The sequence below is a fragment of the Athene cunicularia genome (assembly GCF_003259725.1).
Source record: "Athene cunicularia isolate RWA chromosome 1 unlocalized genomic scaffold, athCun1 chr1_part1, whole genome shotgun sequence".
Taxonomy (NCBI): Eukaryota; Metazoa; Chordata; class Aves; order Strigiformes; family Strigidae; genus Athene; species Athene cunicularia.
The window spans coordinates 113224298-113245525 of record NW_020799091.1 but is presented as its reverse complement, the minus strand read 5'-3'; the positions used below and the strand labels follow the sequence as shown (position 1 = coordinate 113245525).

The 21228-nt window shown below is 37.2% G+C and overlaps 1 protein-coding gene across 4 annotated transcripts in view; it reads left to right on the top strand.

The window, feature by feature from the left end:
- Nucleotides 1-21228, top strand: part of EPHA6 (EPH receptor A6) — a 493307-nt gene that overhangs the window by 89604 nt on the left and 382475 nt on the right. For all 4 annotated transcript variants that reach the window (XM_026843385.1, XM_026843366.1, XM_026843375.1 and 1 more), the window contains exon 2: nt 6460-7123. In XM_026843385.1, the coding sequence (XP_026699186.1) occupies nt 6478-7123 (646 nt within the window). In that variant the 5' untranslated portion in view covers nt 6460-6477. The remainder of the gene's footprint in view (nt 1-6459; nt 7124-21228) is intronic.

The following is a 21228-nucleotide window of genomic DNA, read 5'->3' as shown; positions in this document are numbered from 1 at the left end:
CATAAAATATGTGAAATAGTCTCTCTTTTTGTAATGTTCATACAGGCTTTGCTGACACAACCTACCGAATTGTAATAAATGGCTCTTAGTGATTTTGTAAATCTGTCGTGTTTGGTTTAAAATAAGAGTAACAAAAAGAGTGGAAGATTGAAAACAGATTTCAGTATTATATATAGCTAGTACAAGATTTAAATTAGATAACTTGATCTTTATAGTGTTCTCTGTACAGCTGTTAAATATTAGCAAAGTTCTAAAATGAAACAGAAACGTTAAGTAGCTTGTAGACATATGAAAACAGTTGAGATTTTATTGAACTGCTTTGTAGCCTAATCTCCTGGTTTGTACTTGAATGTGACAAGTAAATCGTAAAATCTTCTATCAATCTTCAAATTCTATGTTCTTCTATTTTAGTGACATATACTCCTCCTTTATGCCACATATGAAAGTAAAATATAACTTCTTATCCTCGCTGTTGTTGATAACAATGTTAAAACAGAATTTTGAAGCCTTTCTTCCAAACAGTGTTTTTAACACTTTATAAGTCATGGAACTCCAGTTATGAGAATTAGCTCTATGCTGCTGCTTCTTCCATCAACATTATCACAGATTTTCGTTAACTGAAAGAAATGTAATAAAAATAAAAAAAAAATTGAAAGTAATGTAGTGCATTGAGACACCAACTCAATGAGACGTCAGCTTCTTTAAACCAGACAGCTTCTGCCAACTTTTGTCCATGTCAGGTTAGGTATGCTGGCGGGAGCTACCATGTTCTCATGCAAACATCACCAGTGAGATGCTCTGTTCATTTGTTTTTAAAGTTTAATCAAAGAATAATTTTTGCACAACTAAAATATTTATAAATACTTCTAATGTAGAATTAGTGAATAGAATCATAGAATGGTTTGGGTTGGAAGGAGCCTTAAAGACCACCTAGTCCCACCCCCCTGCCATGGGCAGGGACACCTTCCACTAGCCCAGGTTGCTCAAAGCCCCGTCCAGCCTGGCCTGGAACACTGCCAGGGAGGGGGCAGCCACAGCTGCTCTGGGAAACCTCTGCCACTGTCTCACCACCTTCACAGGAAAGAATTTCTTCCTTTAGATCTAATCTAAATCTGCCCTCTTGAAGTTTAAAACTGTTTCCCTTTACTCAATCTCTACACCCTGTGATAAAGAGTCCCTCCCCACCGTTCCTGTAGCCCCTTTCAGTACTGGAAGGCCACTAAAAGGTCTCCCTGGAGCCTTCTCTTCTCCAGGCTGAACAACCCCAACTCTCTCAGCCTGTCCTCATTAGGGAAGTGCTCCATACCCCAGTTATCTGCATGGCCTCCTCTGGACCCGCTTGAGCACGTCCATGTCTTTCTTATGTTGGGGTCCCCAGAGCTGAACCCAGAACTGCTGGTGGGGTCTCACAAGAGCAGAGTAGAGAGGAAAAATCCCTCCCTTGACCTGCTGGCCACACTGCTCTTGATGCCGCCCAGGACACAGTTGGCTTTCTGGGCTGTGAGCGCACATTGCTGACTCATAGTCACTTTTTCATCCACTGATAACATCTAAATCCTTCTCATGGCTGCTCTCAGTCCACTCATCACCCAGCCTGTATTTGTGCTTGGGATTGCACTGACCCATGTGCAGGACCTTGCACTTGGTCTTTTTGAACTCCATGAGGTTTGCACGGTCCCACCTCGCCATCCTGTCCAGGTCCCTCTGGATGGCACATCCCTTCCCTCCAGCGTGTTGACCACACCACACAGCTTGGTGTCATCAGCAAACTTGCTGAGGGTGCACTCAGTCCCACTGTCCGTGTCACCAACAAAGATGTTGAACAATGCTGGTCCTTACGCCGACCCCTGTGGAACAGTACTCGTTACTGGTCTTCACTGGGACATCGAACGGTTGACTGCCATTCGTCAGTTGCAACCACCCAGCCAATTCTTTATCCACCAAGTGGTTGGTCCATCAAACTTGTATCTCTCCAACAACGACAAGGATGTTATGTGGGATGATGTCAAATTCTTTGCATAAGTCCAGGTAGATGATGTCAGTTGCTCTTCATTTATCCATCAGTGCTGTAAGCGTGTTGTAGGCCACCAAATTTATTAGGCACAATTTGCCCTTAGTGAAGCCATGTTAGTTGTCACCAATCACCTCCTTCTTTTCCACGTGCCCTAGCATGGTTTCCAAGAAGATATGCTCCGTGATCTTGCTGGGCACAGAAGTGAGACTGACTGGTCTTTAGTTCCCTAGGTCTCTTTCATTTTTTAAAAATAAGGGTCATGTTTCCTCTTTTCTGGTCAGCAGAATGCCATCAGACTGCCACAACTTCTCAAATATGATGGATAGTGTCTTTGCTACTTCATCCACCAGTTCCCTCAGGACCTGCAGAAGTATCTCATCAGGTCCCATGGGCTTGTGCCCCTTCAAGTTACTTAGATGGTCTCGAACCTGATCGTTCTCTACAGTGAGTGGTGGTTCATTCTCCCAGTCCTCACCTTTACATCCTGTGTCTTGGATAGTGTGGCTGGAGCCCTTTCTGGTGAAGACTGAGGCAGAAAATTTGTCGACTACCTCATCTTTTTTCATATCCTGGTAACCAGGTCTCCCATTTCCTTCCTGAGAGGACCCATGTTTTCCCTAGTCTTCCTTTTATCGCCAATGTATCTATAAAAGCTTTTCTTCTTGCCTTTGACAGCACTTGCCAGTTTTAATTCTAATTAATTAATTAGGAGCTATAATATGAAATACACAAGAAAACTAATGTGCAGTTATATTGTTTGGCTTTTTGTTGTCTGCACTGAATTTAACTATTGCTTAATATTTCCTGGCAGTTTTTATCAGAAGAAAAATGCAATATTTCTGTAAAATTAAAAGCAGATTGTATTTCACACAGGAAGAATGTGTCCTTGTCAGAGAGTATCACAGATTGAGTTCTGTCAGACTTTTCAGTAAATTACATTGACATTTTGGGGTGGTGGAGTTCACCTCATTTGTTCTCAGTATCTGGGACTAGTAGTTAAGAGCACATGCTAACAAAGTCACATACCTTATACAGTATGTCTTAGTGTGATGGCTAGGTTGAAACGTGTAGATGCTAATCTTTTCTGAAGGTATTTTGTATGTACGATGATTAGACTACTACTTCTGTTTAAACATTTTTGTAAATGCCTTTTAAATGTTTTTCTTGCCCAATGCATTAATTTTTATAAATTGGGAGTTGTTATCAGGCTATCTGAGAGCACAATGGAAAGGCACAGGCATGAAGCACACGAGGTATGCTTTAAATGAACTAAAGTACAGTCCATGTTTGACCATCTTGTTTTATTTTTTTAAACCAGTTTTTTAAATGCTGAGCTTTTACTACACATGTAATAGATTTATATTATTAACTACATGGTTAGCAGCTAACTTCAGGGCTTTAATTTCTAAGTTCAAATAGAGATATTGATTTAAAGTTAATATATAAATATTTCTGAAGAGAATCTTATGGTAAGGGGAAGGTATGTTGGATTATTGCTTTCTTAATTTTTTTAGGAGGCAATAGTGTTGAGGTTTCTTTGCTTTAGGCTAGTTTACTCTCATTCTGCAGACTGCTTTGTATTTTAAAAACTGCACTGTTACCTTATCTACTACTTCTTTATTCTGGGTTTGGTGTGGTGTCATTTTCTGGTTTTGGGGGGGATTTCTTTGTTTCCTGTGGGTTTGCTTTGGAGGGGTTCGGGGGATTTTTTTGTTGATTTTTGAGACCTCTCTGGAGCGTATAGCACATCTTCCTTTTAATGTGGTTTGATACACGAATAAATGCAGAAAACCTTTTGTGTTTCTGTTTTGTTGTTGTTGTGTAATAACGCTTAAAACTATAGCACATGTTTTACATGTGAAGCAAAAGGTGGTATGTCCTTGGCTCATGTAACAGATATGGTAGGCAAAATGGGGATCAGCAGCTGAGGTACATATCTATTTTGTTTTTAAAGAACCTCTTCTGGTGAGGTTTTAAGGCTTGGAGCTGTGGATTTTTTTTTTTTTTAATTTTAAAATTATTTTAATTATTTAATTCTTCACAGCTGTGGGATTTTTTATCAATTCAAGCTGTGTGAGTTCATGTTTAGCAAAAGGGAAGATGCCTGGCCTCTTCCAGAGCATTAAAGTCCCCTTTTTCTTTCCCAAAGCCAATACTTGGAGTATTATATTGCTTGCTACAGATTAGACTTTAACCATAGTTCAAACCAATATGGGGACAATGGCACAAGAATCCCTGTGCTAACTAGTCCTTCATCATGCAATTTTTACGAAATCCGAATTTGTTCTGGTCTTGCCATGAATGCTGAAATAGCAGCTTTGCTCTTTATGAATGCGTACAAGTCCTAGAGGCCAAAAGCTCTTGGCTGTGTAAGAATCTCTGAAGAGTCAGAAGATTGTTTGCCAAGTCTTTGCCATTGATTGGCTATCATATAAGAAGTATTGTGATTCTTGGGACTGGATCTTCAGACAAGGTTATCATTCTTGCTGTAATAGGAAGAATCCTCAAAAGGGAAGGGTATTAAAGGCCTTCACTTACCTGACTTTTCTGCATAGCACCCAGGTGCATACTACCATGACCAGGAATCCCAGACCTCTGGTCACATCTGGCAGCACTTGTAATTCCTTTTTTCCCATGAATTTCAGACATTTCTTAAAAACAAAATTTTCATGCTAATGGAGTCACAGTGGTTTTTGGTTTTGTTTTGTTTTGTTTTTTTCCTGCTGCTTCCAACATGATAGATCAGGTCATTCCTAAAGAAGGTGGTGCATTCTTCCTGGCCCCCATTTCTTGTATGCTTTTGTGTTGATTTTTCTTTTTGCATAAAGATTATATGAAAGGTCTTGGAAATGTGCATGTTCCCCCAATTCCATGTTGTGACATTATCTGTTCTTAAAATTCAAAGTAAAGCCTGTTAATTGGTACATGTTCACATGGGTCTTAAGAGTTGTCTGATGTCTGGGAATTTTTCTGAAAATGAGGACCTAAGTCTTAAATAATACCTTCCTCTTTCACAGAAAAAAAAAAAAGAAAATATTTTCTAAATGGTGATATAAATATATATATATATATAATTCTTTATGGCTTAAAAATGGTAAACTGAACTTGTATTTCCTACATTTTCTCAGTCTGGTAGGCCACAGGCCAATCATACTTTCTTTGTAATACTGAAATAAATAGGCAATGTGCATATTCATTTGCTCAAGTAGTCAAAATGCATCTTCAGGACTGTAGCTTTAATTTTAAAAATATTGATACTGTGTGTATTAGAGTAGAAAAATATGCGGCACTGATGTATCATGGGGCTAACAGAATTTGAATTCATGTTTGAACAGTGATGTGTAAGGTCAGTATCTTCGTTTTGTACTCAGAATTGCATATTGCACATAATTTGAATGTGTGCTTTGGCATGTTATATGTATACACCTGTATGTAATTAATAAAAATTGTAGAATGCCTTCCAGTGAATTTAACCAAAGTAACTGCAAAATTTAGAAAAGTTGGTAAGAGTTGAAATAGTCCATAAACTTTTCAACATCTGCTTTCTTTTTTTTTAAGATTATGCATCTCTTTTGCCACCAAATAGTTTTAACTAGATATGTGTTGATAATAAATCTATTCCAGATATGCTAGACTATGAACACGAATAGTGTATATTTTGATGTTTCATGGCATTAAAACAACATAGTCTGGTGATTTGAGTGATATTTATGAAACAGGTATTTGGCTTATTTGATATGCAATGCTGTAAGACAACAGTGGATCTAAAACCATGCAAAAACTTCTGGTGGAACACACTGTTCTTGGATACAGAACTGTAACTAGTTGTTGTGTTTTGATAAGAAAACATCTATATCTAATGCTGTATTGATATGAGGAGTTCTTAGTGGAAAGTTGACTCAATTATATTGAAGCTATTTTGGGCATGTTGGTAATCCTTTAGAGTAGCGGATTATACAGTACATTAGGCATTTGATAAGCCTTTCATACGTAGCATGTGGCTAATTTTTCAAAGATTCATGGCTTTTGAGAGCCTATATGCAGCCCACTGGAATACCAAACAGGACTGTTCTAGCAGCTTTTTTTCAGCATAGATGATTGAATGATATGCCCAGGAATGTTCTCAGACTTATTAAAATTTGCTAATATTAACATGGCCATTATTTCCCTCTTCTACTGAGCCACATTGTTTTTTTAAATGCTTTTATTAATAGAAATTTATTATAGAGTTTCTGAAATAGAACTTGTTGTACCATTCTGTAGTTGGTATCTGCTTTTAACTACTGTCTTTCCACTAAACTTTTAAGTAAATGATTATTCTTAGTTAAGCCATAGGTGCATATACATGGGGCACACATGTCTGTGTGTATACATGGGGTCTGTGTAGATGCATACTCATAATATGTATTTTTCTTTGTTTTCAAATGATTTTATTTTCTTTCCAGTGGGATGCCATAACTGAAATGGATGAACACAACCGTCCCATTCATACTTACCAGGTATGTAATGTGATGGAACCAAACCAAAACAACTGGCTTCAGACAAACTGGATCTCCCGTGATGCTGCACAGAAAATTTATGTGGAAATGAAGTTTACCCTGAGGGACTGCAACAGTATTCCATGGGTACTGGGAACCTGCAAGGAGACTTTCAATCTCTACTACATGGAGTCAGATGAATCTCATGGAGTAAAATTCAAGCCAAACCAGTACACCAAAATTGATACTATTGCAGCTGATGAGAGCTTTACCCAGATGGACTTGGGTGACCGCATTCTTAAACTCAACACAGAAGTTCGTGAGGTTGGGCCAATAAACAAGAAGGGATTTTATCTTGCTTTTCAGGACATTGGAGCATGCATTGCTTTGGTCTCAGTCCGTGTTTATTACAAAAAGTGCCCTTTCACGGTCCGTAATTTGGCTATGTTTCCTGATACTATACCAAGGGTTGATTCTTCCTCTTTGGTGGAAGTACGGGGCTCTTGTGTGAAGAGTGCTGAGGAACGTGATACTCCTAAATTGTATTGCGGAGCAGATGGAGATTGGCTTGTGCCTCTAGGACGGTGCATCTGCACTGTAGGATATGAAGAAGTGGATGGCTCCTGCCATGGTAAGAAAACATGGTTTGATTTTTTTTTTTTTTTCTTTTAATTAAAAAAAAAAAAGTCTTATGATGTTATATGCACAGCAGATAGTTTATTGTATATTGGAAACATTACATTACATTTTCAAGGAATGCCTCTTGTCCAGAAATAAGCAAAGTTATTTGAAGTCATGATATTGTGGATTTCTAAGAAAACATTTAGTTACTAAAGATGACCTTCATTTTGTCTAAGTGCTCACAATATATATGTGTATAGATCAGCTAGTCACTGTGTCTCCTTCTCTAGTTACTGGAGATAAGTGTACACTTTGGAGAAGGATTACTCTGCCACATTTTAGATATCTATTGCAGGATGAGAGGAGCAGTGACTAGAAAAAAAAAATAATCTTTTTCCTCCATATGCCTAAAAAGGGAATCTAGTTGTTAACTTGGACGCATATCTTTTCTGTAAGCTCATAAAGACAGAGGAGATGAATTCACCTGAAGAGGTAACATCATTATTCATGCTTATGCAGAATAAAGGGGTTTGTTAATACAGTAGAAAATCAGTAGGTATCAAGTTTGATTAGAGACTTTAAGGCCCCATTCAGAGGGGGGTTAAAATTGGAAGTGCTCAAAACGGTTTGATCACAATATAGGAGTAATGCTATGTATCTAGTATTGTTTTTTCACTGACACTAATGTAAAAATGTAGTAAGACATTGTGAAGCAGGTGTCAGTGCATCAGTACACAGATAGCTGCGCTTGGTGATTTCTCTTCCGGAATTTTGCAGAAACCACACTCTGCTGTGGTATGTGTAGAACAACATAACACTGCACCTTGTCACTATGACAGAGAATTAAGGATGTTTCCAATCCAGGTTTCAAGCTGGTGGTGACTTACAAAGGGAAATGTATTTTCTTCCTTTACCAGCCCCTCACTTTCATAGGTAGGACAGTGAACACATGCAGGAGCAAAAAGCATGTCTTCTGTACAACCTAAGCGGTGGTGTGGTTCATTAACCCTCTCTGTGCTGCTCTTGAGAGAGTGGTTGCATTTTTCAAACTTTGTGATAACTGCATTTCATGCACAAATGGAAAAATTCAGATTACTTTATAACATGAATACATTTCTAAAACATTGTAAATGCCGTGGTATACCCGAGTAAAGCCCAGGACTCTGAGCTTTTGTGGATTCAATTTAGACTAGTATCCATGGAGAATGCACATTGAGACTTACTTTTCACCTGCCAGGACTACTGGATAGGTGACACTTAATCATAGAAGGCATCCGTCTTACTGCACAGTTTCTTAGTGGCTAGTTGTTTTGTTAGCTTCAGAAACAGTTATTAAAGAATACATGTACTTTGTATGTTCTCTTCTACTATACATGATAGTTTCAAAATGACTTGAGAATAAGTTACTTTTTCAGTAGTAATGATTGTAAAGAAAGCCTCAGTAGCCACTCAGATACCAGTCTGTTTTGGTTCAACATTTGCTTTGTAGCAAAAAGGAAGAGTCCACAACCATAAATTACACAAGTGACATTGCTGTTGCCCAAATATTTTGCTCAAGAGCTTCTCAGATTTGATGGTATTAGGCAAGCTGCAGAGCAACCTTGGATAATATACAGCATTAAAAGCACACTGTGCACTGTAATCAGAAAATGAAAATCACTTTGTTGTCTGATCTTGCTGGTATTAATTATCAAAATATACTCATTGCAAAGATACAATTTTGACATTGCCATTACTGGAAACAAGTATAATTTTCTACATAAGGTCAAAAGGTTTCTCTCTTAATGGGATAAGGATTTTCTTCCAAGACATTAACACTCAATTAATTTCTGCCCATTATGTGAGTCATACTCTAGAACTATATGTGAGCAATATAACCAGTAACCAAAGCCCACAAAAAATATCAGGAAATTTTTCTGCTATGCATGGACTCCACACATTTATTCAGTTGGCAGTCCAGCTGCTGCTGAAAAAGTGCCTCCTACATGAAATGGAATATCTGAAGCCTTGAGTGTTTGCATATTCTTATCTAATTTGGCCCAAGAGCAACAAATTACTATCTTATAAAATTATAATCTAATAGAGCTTCCATACGTGTTTTGAAATAATTTTCATAGGTGTCTGGTGTTGTCCATTTAGTCATCTTCAGTGTATTTTAATATTATTACTAGTTCTGACAGTTATATTTGTCTTGCATTCCTTCATGAATGTCATGCCTAAGGCAAGCCCAAATGTGTAAGATACTTTCAGAACTAAAGTACAACAATTTAATTTTACTAGTGCCCCCTTTCCAGCTCTTGTGCTTAAACTATGAGTCGAACGGGCTATTTTCAGAGTGGCCACATTTCCCTTTGTGCCAAATCTGCTGGTGGAGATGCATTTTTACAGTGTGACTGTTTATAGAGCATTGTGAACTGAACTGAGATCACTACCAATTTTGATAGTAATCTTTCAGACAGCCATAATGTCCTATTTTGAGGTATTGCTTCTTAGCAGAGACACAAATCAGAAATTTAGAGTTTAGATTTGTCACTGGTCAATACATCCTGAACTAACTCTTTCATGCCCATTAAATTGTAAAATATTTTAATGTTACTGACTTTCTAAGGGAAAATTTGTAAAATTTGCATTACATTTGCATTTAGCTTGTTTTAAGAGGGGGGGAGGTAGGTGGGGAGAGAGAAGCCACTACATCTTACTCTGCTAACAAGATCTGAGACCCATTTATACAATTTTCACATCTGCTAGGTCCCTCCCCAAAATCCCGACCCCAACTCCTTTTGTCCCTCCCATTCACTGCTAGAGTTACAAATCAGAGTCTTGGAAGTATTTGACACCATTCAGTCAGTGCTTCTTGTAGACATACTCTGTGACATACTCAAAACTGACCACTGTTTCTTCTGTATGCAAATAAGTTTCAAAATAATAATTTTTTACTTTGAAATCTGTTCTGGCAATTAATTGAGTAGTGGGCAACACTTCCTAATACTTTATTTTTTTTTTTCTGCTTGCAAATGGTGTCAGACTTTAAATTATACACCAGCACATGGCTCAGCAGGGAATAATAAGCTCTTCATGGCAAATATAGCTTATCTGTCACAGAATTGAAAAACTAAATTTCTGTTTTGATATTTGTGGAGGTATGTACTCTCTTCAGGAAGTACTAAATGACATAAAGGATGGTATTCTGCCTTTGTCATTGCTCATAGTTTCACAAAGCATTAAGAATGAGAATAGAAGTCTTTTGATCCGTTTTACCATGGCTGTTAAAATCATAGGGAAGCAAGTAAATTAGATTTTGGCAGTTGAAAATAACCTAACTGGCAACATTTCAGTTATATCAATATATGTCAGGTTTATGCATATCTCTCTTTGTGAATCTATCAGTATTCTCTCTCCGTTGTATTTGCATTTAAAAACATCATTTCAGAATGAAAGTGTCTAGAATTCACAACTGGATTAAAATATCCATACTTATTAAAAGTATACCCCAATGTGTGTAGAACAGAGGCAGATTGATAGAGAATTTGTCATTGATTTGGGGACTGTCTTCCTTTTTCTGAAGTCAGTGGGGAAAAGTCACATTGATTGCAAGAGGTTCACAGTTACTTGTCAGGTAGATTTCTTAATGGCATCACCTGAAAAAATACTATCCTCTCTGAACTGATTGTGTAAACAATCTATTGCTCTTTGATTTGAATCTGCTTTCAAGTTTTTTTTTCCCTGCAAAGTCCTGAAATAGCAACAGCATTCACATATTATTCTCATTCTTTAGGTGTTAATAAATGAGTTAGTGCTAATAATTTGGCAATGCTTATCATAAATGGCTCTAATGTGAAGTGCTTGCTTTGCAAAGTTATTGGTACCAGCCCCATTCACCAGTCAAAGCATAGAAGGAGGAGATGCTGCATAGGATTCTAATAAACATCAATTAAAAGTAGCAAGTTCAATGTCATATCTTCTCTAAATGTCAGTCCAAGACAAGAGTTGTGCTAAATTTAACAAATGTATAATATATTATACAGGCTATATCAGGGCTTTGGGTGTGTTGTTTTGGGGCTCTTGTTTTTACACAGAAACAAGTAACACTATATAAACTTAATTACAACAGTTCTTCTTAGGCATGATATAGTAATAATTGGGTGACTGTTAACTAAAGTCTGATTCTTTAATGATTTACTGAAAATTATCTGAATTACTCAAGGTTAGCAATTAATTGCAGAGAAAAATCCAATTACATATAACAAATACCCAATTATTATAGTAATTTCAAAATTTATTTTAGTTGTTACCAACAAAACACAATGCAGATCTGTATTTTAACTGTAAAAAGTTGATTGTTCATAAGGAATATTCTCAGGAACTGCCCAGCCCCCAAAGGGTGTTGTGTGGTATGGTTGAAGAAATCTTTTAAATGGAAAACAACAGGCATTCACAGACTCACATAGTTTATTTTAATTAAAACAAATACAATAAGAAGTGGGAATATAAAGTTCAAATTCTTTGACCTTGAGTTGCCTGAGCATCACTTTCTAGGTTTACTACAGTCTGAACACATTGAACATCTGTTTAATTGAACTAACACTTCTTTCTGTTATTCATTACTTGAATTTGTGGTAATGTTTCAGTGTTAGGATCTCTAATTTGGCAGCGTATCTTCAGCCTTTTCTTCTGATTCCGTTGGAAAATACTTTCATTTTGCAGATCTGAACTAACCCTGTACTCATATATGTACCTATAGCATGTCTTTGTTACTAGGAAACCAAGAAGTTAATGTTACAGTCATGCTTTAGTTACCTGTCTGATGGAATGAAAACAGGAAGAGGAAAAGATAAGTTTCCTAATAGCAACAGAGATACAATATTGTATTTGTTTTTCTCCCGTGTATATATTTATTCATGAGATCCACTCTTCTTTGCCAGCCCATAGGCACTGAAGAAAGATCTGTAAAGGAAAGGCATAGAAAGAAAGAAAAAAAAAAAAAAAAAAAAAAGGGACACCCACACAAAATAAGACTAAATTTTAATTTGGAAGACTGCAAATTATCTTTTTAAGAGAAAAACTTTCCACCACAGGGTCCTTCCTGCAGCAGAGCTGGCACAGTTCTGTTGCTCTGGAGTAGATCCCTCTGACAAAAGGTGGTTTCCTGCCAACTCTTTTGGATAGGCAGAGATGGGAACTTGTCAAGAGAGGCTGAATGAGTGGAGAACCACGAAGATCCCCTGTTGTTTCTGTGATGTGAAATGGCACAGGTGCAGAAGGTCCTGGGACTTCCTGCAGCTACATGGCTATATTAACCAATATGATCTGTCTCCTAGACCACTGCAGGTGACTTCCTTGTAGGAAGAACTTGCTTCAATGCCCTTAAGTGTATTTTTCCTTTCAAAATACAGGACAGACAAGTAAGAAGAGAATGATAATGAAAACTTACAAGTTTAAATAAAAAAAAAATTCTAATGGAAGCCTCAGTTCCTCTTGAAATTGAAGCCTTTTAGTTTCCTCCTTTTGATTTCAATATCCTTCTTTCAGCTGAAACCTCACAGTGAGCCTTCCTCAAAGACAGTCATTGCAGTGTACACATGCAGCAATGCTGTGCAGAAAGCCAGTGTCACTTTTTGAAGGAGCAGGAGGGGAGAGGTAGGTGGGAGCATGTGTAGAAGTGACACCAGAGGTGGCACAAAGAAGGTTAGAAGCAGTGGTTAGATACGGTGATACACCCATCAGTATTAACTCCATGGTTATCCTTCACTATCCTTTGTTTCCTCAGCACCATCATGCAGTGTGTTTTGTTTAGCAGGCATCCCTTGATAACACCTCAGAGAGCAGGGAGAACAGAAAGCCTACAAAAATCACTGAATTCTTCCCCCTTCTTGGATTTCAGAGAGGGAAGTTGTGTATCACAATCTTTTCTGCACTTGTCTCTTATGGAGATAATTTAAATGGTTTTGGGTTTTTTTTAAATACTATCTGTGACTTACTGTCCAATTAAAAAAAAAGATTAAATAGTTGCCTTATTTTTTTAAACAGCCATATGATTTATTGGCATTTATAGCAAATTTCTAATTATGCAAATGCTCTGGAAGAGGTTCACACTTTTTTACTGTGCTTAAGAAATTATGGTCTATTTTACATAATTTGTGTGAGTCTGAGGAGGTTTAGATTTCACTGTTTTCAATGGTAGTACTTAAGACCTTTGTGATTATTAGTGGTATGTATTTTCCACTGAAAAACCTACTCTTCTGCCTATGTAAGGCTACACAATATCTGTGAACACTCACTGTATATTTTAATTCCCAATATGGATAGAATGGTATCGTGGTTTGACATTTCCAAATTCAATTTTTAGGTTGAACCACTAAATAGATGGTTTTAGTACAACCCAAGAAAAAAATTCTGAATTGTGGATAATAGCAGATCTGTAGATAACAGTATAAAAAAGTAATTGAGAATGACTTGTTCAACTCTTCTGAATATACTTAACCACGTATGACTGCTAGAATAGTGCAAAAAACTGGATTTGATCTGAACTCAAAACTGATATACATTAGAAAGAAAGAGTATATATTTACAGTAGATTCAAATTTAAATATCTGTTGCAGAGGGACATTGCAGATGCTACTGATAGCACTTTTGTTCATACATACTGGTTTTAATTCCTAAATACCAGGTCATGGGCCAAGCTATTTCATGCTGTATCTCTCTTTATTTGCACTTTACTTTACCTCTTGCACATAGAGGATCCTTTTGTCCTTAAGGCTTGCGATTAGTGTGGATTAAAAATAGCATTGTTGCCTAGCTGAAGTAGGAGGAATATTGTGTGTGATGGACTGTGTGAATTTAAAGTGATATTTACTATCAGAAAGATGAATTTTTGTGAGTTGGACCGGTCTGAAGAGATCTGACTTTCTTTAAAATTATATGTGTGTGTTCTTTCTTATACACTGAGTACAGGCTAGCTCCTGCAAAGCTTCTATAGATATGCATGTCTTGGGGTTTGCATTTATTTGTTGTGTTTTGGTTTTGTTTGTTTGGTTTTTTTAATTGTAGCATTTTGATTTTATGTAGCAAGGAAACTACACTGATGCTGAATGAACACAAGTTGTTTGTGCACTCTTGTTACATCATACTGACTTATCTTGCATTATTTTGAGCAAATAAGGAACCTTACAATAGCCACTATAACCTGGTTTCCACTGTAAAAATTCAAATTTAAAGCCTTGATTTTCTAACTGCATCTGCATAATTATGCATGTATAGGAAACTTATTTTTTGCAAACTGGGAAATTATTATTCTTCAGTTTGATACTGAAATGTGCATTGAAGAACAGTATTTGGTATAAAACCTACCTTGATAGTGGAACAAAGAAAGCAGCCTAGGTTGATTAGGAAAAACTGTCACTACCTTCTGTTTGTACACATAGGCATGAAGTTTCAGAAGCAAAGGCATGCTGATTACTGAGGTATGTCTTGCCTCAGGTTTCGTGTTAGTGAATACTGTTGGATATTGATCCTACCAGCTATCCTTGATAAACAGTAGACAAAAATTGTCAAAGGGACTTCAGTGATGGATTTTGTTGTTGTCATGTGTATGATTCAGTAATATACTGCATGATTTGACATTAGCAGCAGGCCATAGTAAATAACAATTTGTTCTTGCTCTGCTGAGAGAAGTACACTCCAGTGATGGTCACATATAAAACATTGTAATATTACTGGAAACAAATTGTTTACGTTTTATAAAATGCACATATAAATACAAATGTATTCGTATATCTATTCAACTGTGTATAGAATAAGTACTTTGTAAAACTCTCGTTTGATTTATTATCTTTTAACTTGATGTGCAGATTTCTCAGCTACTTTGATATCTTCCCCTCCCCCCACCCTGTGCGTTAGGCTCACGTGTGACATGTCCCATCACTGTAGGGTTGGTAGTGGGGCTGTGTCCTAGGGTTTCAACGCAGTGGATAACAACATTTAGATCCACACTGGAGCATATAGCCTGAGAGCTTGCAAGGGATTCTTGTGCTGTGTTATGCATGTGAGGTGCCAGAACAGGAAACAAGGACAAAGTCTGTAGGTCTCATTCACAAATCTTTTGTAAATATGTGTGCGTATGGATTTCCCTATGTATGATAAAGACGCTGTCTTCCAACAATAATGATCTAGTCATAATGGAATTCTTTGTCAAGCCTTATACTTGGCTTGCCTGTCCCAAAACCAGACTCTTAGGGAAATCTGGTATTAACAAATTTAAAAATATTTATTTGTCAGAAATAACCAGATGCATGACAAAGTACAAGTTCCTCTCATATTGGTAAAAATAGGAATAACAGAAAGACTGACAGGTTGGATGCTGTAGCACGGCAAGAGATGAAGAAGAAAGGCACTAACCCTACGTTACTGTCCTGTGTTCCTCCACTGTGATGGAATTTGGCCTCAAAACATGTCACATCCTGGAGGGGCTTAACAGAAATGGTGCCTCTCCATTCTCAGGTAATACAACTTTTCTTGCTTGCCATAATGTTTTCTCTTGTTCTGGGAGTTAGTTAGTTAGCTAAAGCTTGATCTCAAACATTTCAGATTAATTTGACTTGGAAAATGTTCATTATGCTTTACGCTTGATCAGCCTTGACTGTTTCAACAGACAAATATCTTGAACATTGGCGAGTTTTGCTTGAGTGAAAACCTTGACCTGCTGTATTTAATGGATGTAAAAGTTCAGCATTGGTAGCTCGTATTGCATTACTGCCCTTAGAGGCTTTCCTCCAGCTGGAAGAGAAGTGTGATGGGGTTTTCTTATGGTTATGTTCTTCTCAGTGTGTAGGTTTCTTCAGTATGCTGAAAAATATACATCTCTCGAGTTCTGAAAAGGTCTTTTGTGAAAAGCACATGGAGGAGAGTAAAACTGTAATGGTTCACTTTATAAAGACCTAAAAATGCTTGTTGAATAGAAAATGCCTTGTGTTAGGCATTGAATCCGTTGAAAGTTGTGAAAGATAAATATTTTGTGAGGAAGCTGTGATTTGGAAACTTGACCACTAATCGGACAAAGGAACACTTTGATTGTGTGTACAGCACAATTATGTAAAAGTTATGTCTTAAGGACTTCCGTAGGCATGTATTACATCAAGGTAACAGTTCTGGCTTAATGAGGCTTTGATATATTTGTCTTTGTGGGAATTCAGTTTCTAGAATGTTTGTTCATCATTGATTTTTTGTGGTGGAGCCCTGAATGATAAAAATAAGCTGAGAAAAAATGGTAGTCAGGGTACTCAGTGAAAGTTTCAGAGTTTTTATACTACAGTAGATTGTGGATTTTTTAAATAATGATAAGGAATTTCACTTACATACTTACATAAAGTGTTAAGATGTATACATATATAATGTTCAGAGAATTCTGGCTCAAATTCACAGAATCTAGGAATTTTATTTTTTTAAAAGATGATTTTTCTCATGCTGCTGCTGAACACAAGCACTTAAATTTATAGTTTAAAATAATTGAACCATTTTAGAATATCATTAGTATTTCAATATAGATGATGTCCCTTTGAGAACTCATAAAGGTGAGCTCAAAAATCTGAAGATAATCACCAGTACTTCCTCCAAGGCAGGTTATTAATCAGTAACACATTCACAAATAAACCATAAAGCACATTCTGTAATGGAACTGTTCCCTTAGAGGTTTCCCATCATTTTATTCAGTCAATTATTGAAGCATTTATGCTGAGAAATGTAATTTCAAAAGCAATCAGTAGAGTTTCGACTTGCATAGTGTACCCTAGAAATCACAAGCAGGAGTGAAGTAACAGCACAAAGACATTTCTGACAGAAAGTTTATCTTGAATACAAAAGAACATACATAAATGTTTAAAAACTTGAACTATATTTGCTTTTTGCACTTAGCCAACTGACGTCCTTTTCTACCTAAAATTTAAGATTGAAAATATCAAAAGCAGTTGTTTTACACAGCAACAGTGATGTAAACTATAAAGTCATTCTTTGTCATGGACTACCTTAGGTTTCAAGGGCAATGGTATTTAAAGAATCTCAGAAATCACCCTCACCAAACTTTGTGTTGTGTTAGAGACATTATTTGAGCAAAGCAGTTTGGAGGCTACTCACAAACTTCAGGTCTTGCCAAATGGGGGGGGGGAAATACACATCGGATGGCAAATGCAATGTTATTAACTGCAAGATCTGACTGACACGTTTGCATAAGAGAAATGGGAGAGGAAGGAAAACTCCCATGAAAGTTGAGGTGCCAGTTACATAGATTTTTTTTCTGTCCTCAGTAGTTTAGGTTGGGGGCTGTACCATGCTACTTCTTGAGGGGGCAGAAGTTTGACTGCGATCACAGCTCCTCCCTAAGCACAACCACATTCCCTGCAGCATATCGCCTTGAACTGCTGCTCGAGTGCAACCTGTCCTGGAGCTGCTGCAGGATCAGAGAGCAAGGCTTGCGCGCTGCTCCCTGACCTCTTTTGTGCAGGGAAAGCTCAATACCTCAGCTTGATGGAGACGCAAGTGATGGTCAGTTCTCCACTGCGACTTACAGCGCTGAGTGTGCAGTTTTCAAGAGAAGTGATGAAGATGGATGCCTTTTGAGCTGCAATGATGTTTGAAAACTTGCAGGTCTCTTGGCAAGGAGAGAGGATCAGTAACTGAAATTTCAAAAGGTCAGCAGCTATATTAATTTTGGATGTTGAATTATGAAAAGGAAATTGGTTCTATAGTGACATAATGCTTTAGTGTCTTTAGTGATTTACAGTTTGTGGGGAGCTGGAAGACCTGTGCTGGGAACTGTGCTGGACAGGCCACATCAAATGTTCACTTGCAGAACAATTTCACATGGCATCTGGTGGTAATATAAAAAGAAAATGCAACTGAACATCTGAGACAGTTTGGAGATGCTGTTCTGTTTAATTTTTTTTTTAAACATCTGTCCCTGCTCTGACATAGCTGTGATAATCTTGCAAAGGTGTGGTTGCTGGTACTTGTTTTACTGCTTTATTGCATCATTATTATTATTATTATTATTATTATTATTATTATTATTATTATTATTATTATTATTATCATTATTATTATTATCATTATTATTATTATTATTATTATTATTATTATTATTATACGTTCTTGATACTGTTATTTACTGACCTATTTTGTAGAATATTCCTCCTTGCTAGGCATCTCAGTTCCCATATCAGTATACTCTGAGCAAAATGGTCATGCTTCAACCAGCGCTTCCAATTTGCTCTTTTGGTCTTACTGCTCATTCAGCATCAGTCTTGCTGGTGTTTACGTAAATATTTAAAAGTTTGTCTCTCTCAAATGTTCTTGTCTATCTTGGATCTCATCTCACATAACTTAGATTTCTTCAAATAATCTCATTTAGATATTCAGAAGACACACAAAAGGCATTTTGCACAGTTTTGTGCAATGTCACAAACATTTAAAAACAAACAAAAAAACCCCCTAAATGTTACCTGAAGATAGCAAATTCCTAAAACTTAAGGTTCATAAATTTATTATGATACATAACAACTGAATTGTATCCAGAGAGCTCATTTGCTGGGAAATCTTTGGAAGATTCTGGTGACAAGTTTACATGTATATCCTAAAGGTATAGATTTCATTCTCCTTTTAGGTAAGTCACTGACAGAAAGTTTTCTGTTAAGATTTTTTGGCATTTTGTTAATTGAAAGATAAATACTTCCAAAAATAAATAGAACAAAAGAAATTCTGCATGCTTATCAGTGATTAAACTTGACTTTAGGATTCCAAGAATTGAACTGAATCCAGTGAATATGCTTTTATTTGCGAACTATGTTTTCAATATGCCTGTTGAATGGGTATCTAGTTGTTTAGACTAAAATTTTTGGAAAGCTGGAATGTGTTTATGTTCTGTTTCTTCTGTATCAGACTGCTCTAAGTGGTGGATGCATCCATCTAAGGTGCTTTCAGGCAAAAAGTTTGCATTTGATTGAGTGCATATCTCTGCAATTTTTCCCATTGTTGTTTTGGTTTCCTCCTTACGACTTTTTTTTTCTTACAACCTTTTTCTGCTACTTATACTTATTTTTTTTCATTTGGTTTTATATATAAAAAATAATGAAATTAGTCCTTTAATGTTTTGCACTATTAATAGTGTGCCAAGAAGTTGAGTTTGTAATAGGGGAATAATTAATTACTTGTTGCTTGAGAAGTACATGTTTCTTTATTCTTTTACATACTTCTAAGACAAAAATGTTTTCTAAATATAAAAATTGTTTGACTTTTCAGAAGAGAAGACTAGGCTATTATATTGGTAGAATTTTAAAGGAATGATTATTACCAAAGATAATCCGCAAATTCTCATGTTTCATCATCCAGATAGTATGTTCCTGTGCTGAACATTAGTGTCCAACTGCACAGGGTAGTTCTGTGAAGTTAGAGGAACTTTGGTGTTTGTTGGGTGTCTGGTGCTGACAGCAAGGGTATGGAAGAAAATATAGCCTATAGAAATTAAAGATAATTCTTATTGGTTGCTGTATATTACCTTTGCCCTCAGGTTTATGCAGTTGATAACTTAGTTATAATGAGGATTTAAAATAGTGTCATTATGCTGATTGGTCACAGCAGCTTTTTAACCATCATTTGAATTAATGTGTCCTGACATCATTTCAGCCGCAGTGAAAAGTGTCTCTGAGTTACCTGTGGGGTCAACCTCCATTTCCCCACAGCCCCTCTCAGGGGAGCCCTTCTCTGCTGCTGGTGGTCTCCCATGTCTCACTCCTTCCTTGGCTTCTTCTCTGAGGCACCAAACTTCCAGTCACTGCTCCCTGTGTTTCCTCACCAGCAGCTCACAGAGTCTGCCTCAGACCTGATCTCCAGACTGTTACCTGTCACCTGGACCCCACCTGGCATGTGTCCGTTATGTTTAAGAGTTGTCCTAATCCAAGTGGCAATACATAGGATTTGGTGACTGAAGCAGAGATCTAAAGGGCTAAATTAACAAAGGCTTACTGTATGACACATCTCAGAAATGGAGTTCCATGGTGTTTAAGTTGATGTGCTGCAACTCCTTTTCTTGCAGGGTTTTGTGGGGTTGTTGTAGTTTAAGCCCTGCTGGGACCGGAGAGCACGTTGCCGTTGCCTCTCCCCCACCCGCAGCCGGTCGGGCTGGCAGTGAGGCACAAACCCGGGTTAAAATAAGAAGAAAATTAATACAACAGTGTGATAAACAATCTGAACAACAACAGTAGCAATGATAACAACAATAAACAGCAATAACAGTGAACAAGACAAATGATATACAGAGAAATACCGCTAAATGATCACGGATGCAGGTTCCCGCCACCGAGCCCACCAAAGAGCAAGTAAAAAGGTTCCGCCCCTGGACCTGACGCCAGCATGGTATGAATAACCCGGCTGGACATCCCTTCCCCCTCTCTGATGGGGAAACCTAACCCTATCCTAGTTGAACCAGGACAGGGGTTTAGTTTGGGTTCCCTTCCATGTCCCCGCCCCTGTCGTGTGTGTGTGTCATGTTCCCCTCCCCTGCCATTTTACCTTTGTGAGTCCTGTCAAATCACAGGAGAGTATTTTTCAGAGAAGAACCTTCAGTTCACAAGAGATGGCTGACCTGGTGATGGTGGTCTTTTGAACAGTAATTTCTATGAATCTTTCTATCCTGCAAAGTGAATATCTTGGATCTTGGCAAAGAAAGGTGATCCTTGGGAACCAACCCACTGCAGTAAGCTTGTGCTGTTCTAGGAATATGTCTGCTAACGGTAGAATAAATTATGTAAAATAGGTCTCATACCTACCAGTGAAACATCTAACAAAGTCAAGGACTGCACTTGAAATGTCTCTCTTTAAAGAAGCGTTGCTTCAAAGGGGTAATGATCAAAGCATGAATAAATTCCCAAAGGACATGGAAATGTATGCATAGAGAGATTATACTCCAAATGCTAACAATGAATGTTTAGTTATTTGGTATCTGGCTATTATATAATAATAGTTATGTATGTGAAATGTCTTAATTTTGCTGTGACAACTTGACAGTATTCCCAGATGTTAAATATTTCAAAGCTTATCTTACATATATTCATAAACAAGATGAAAGTGTTA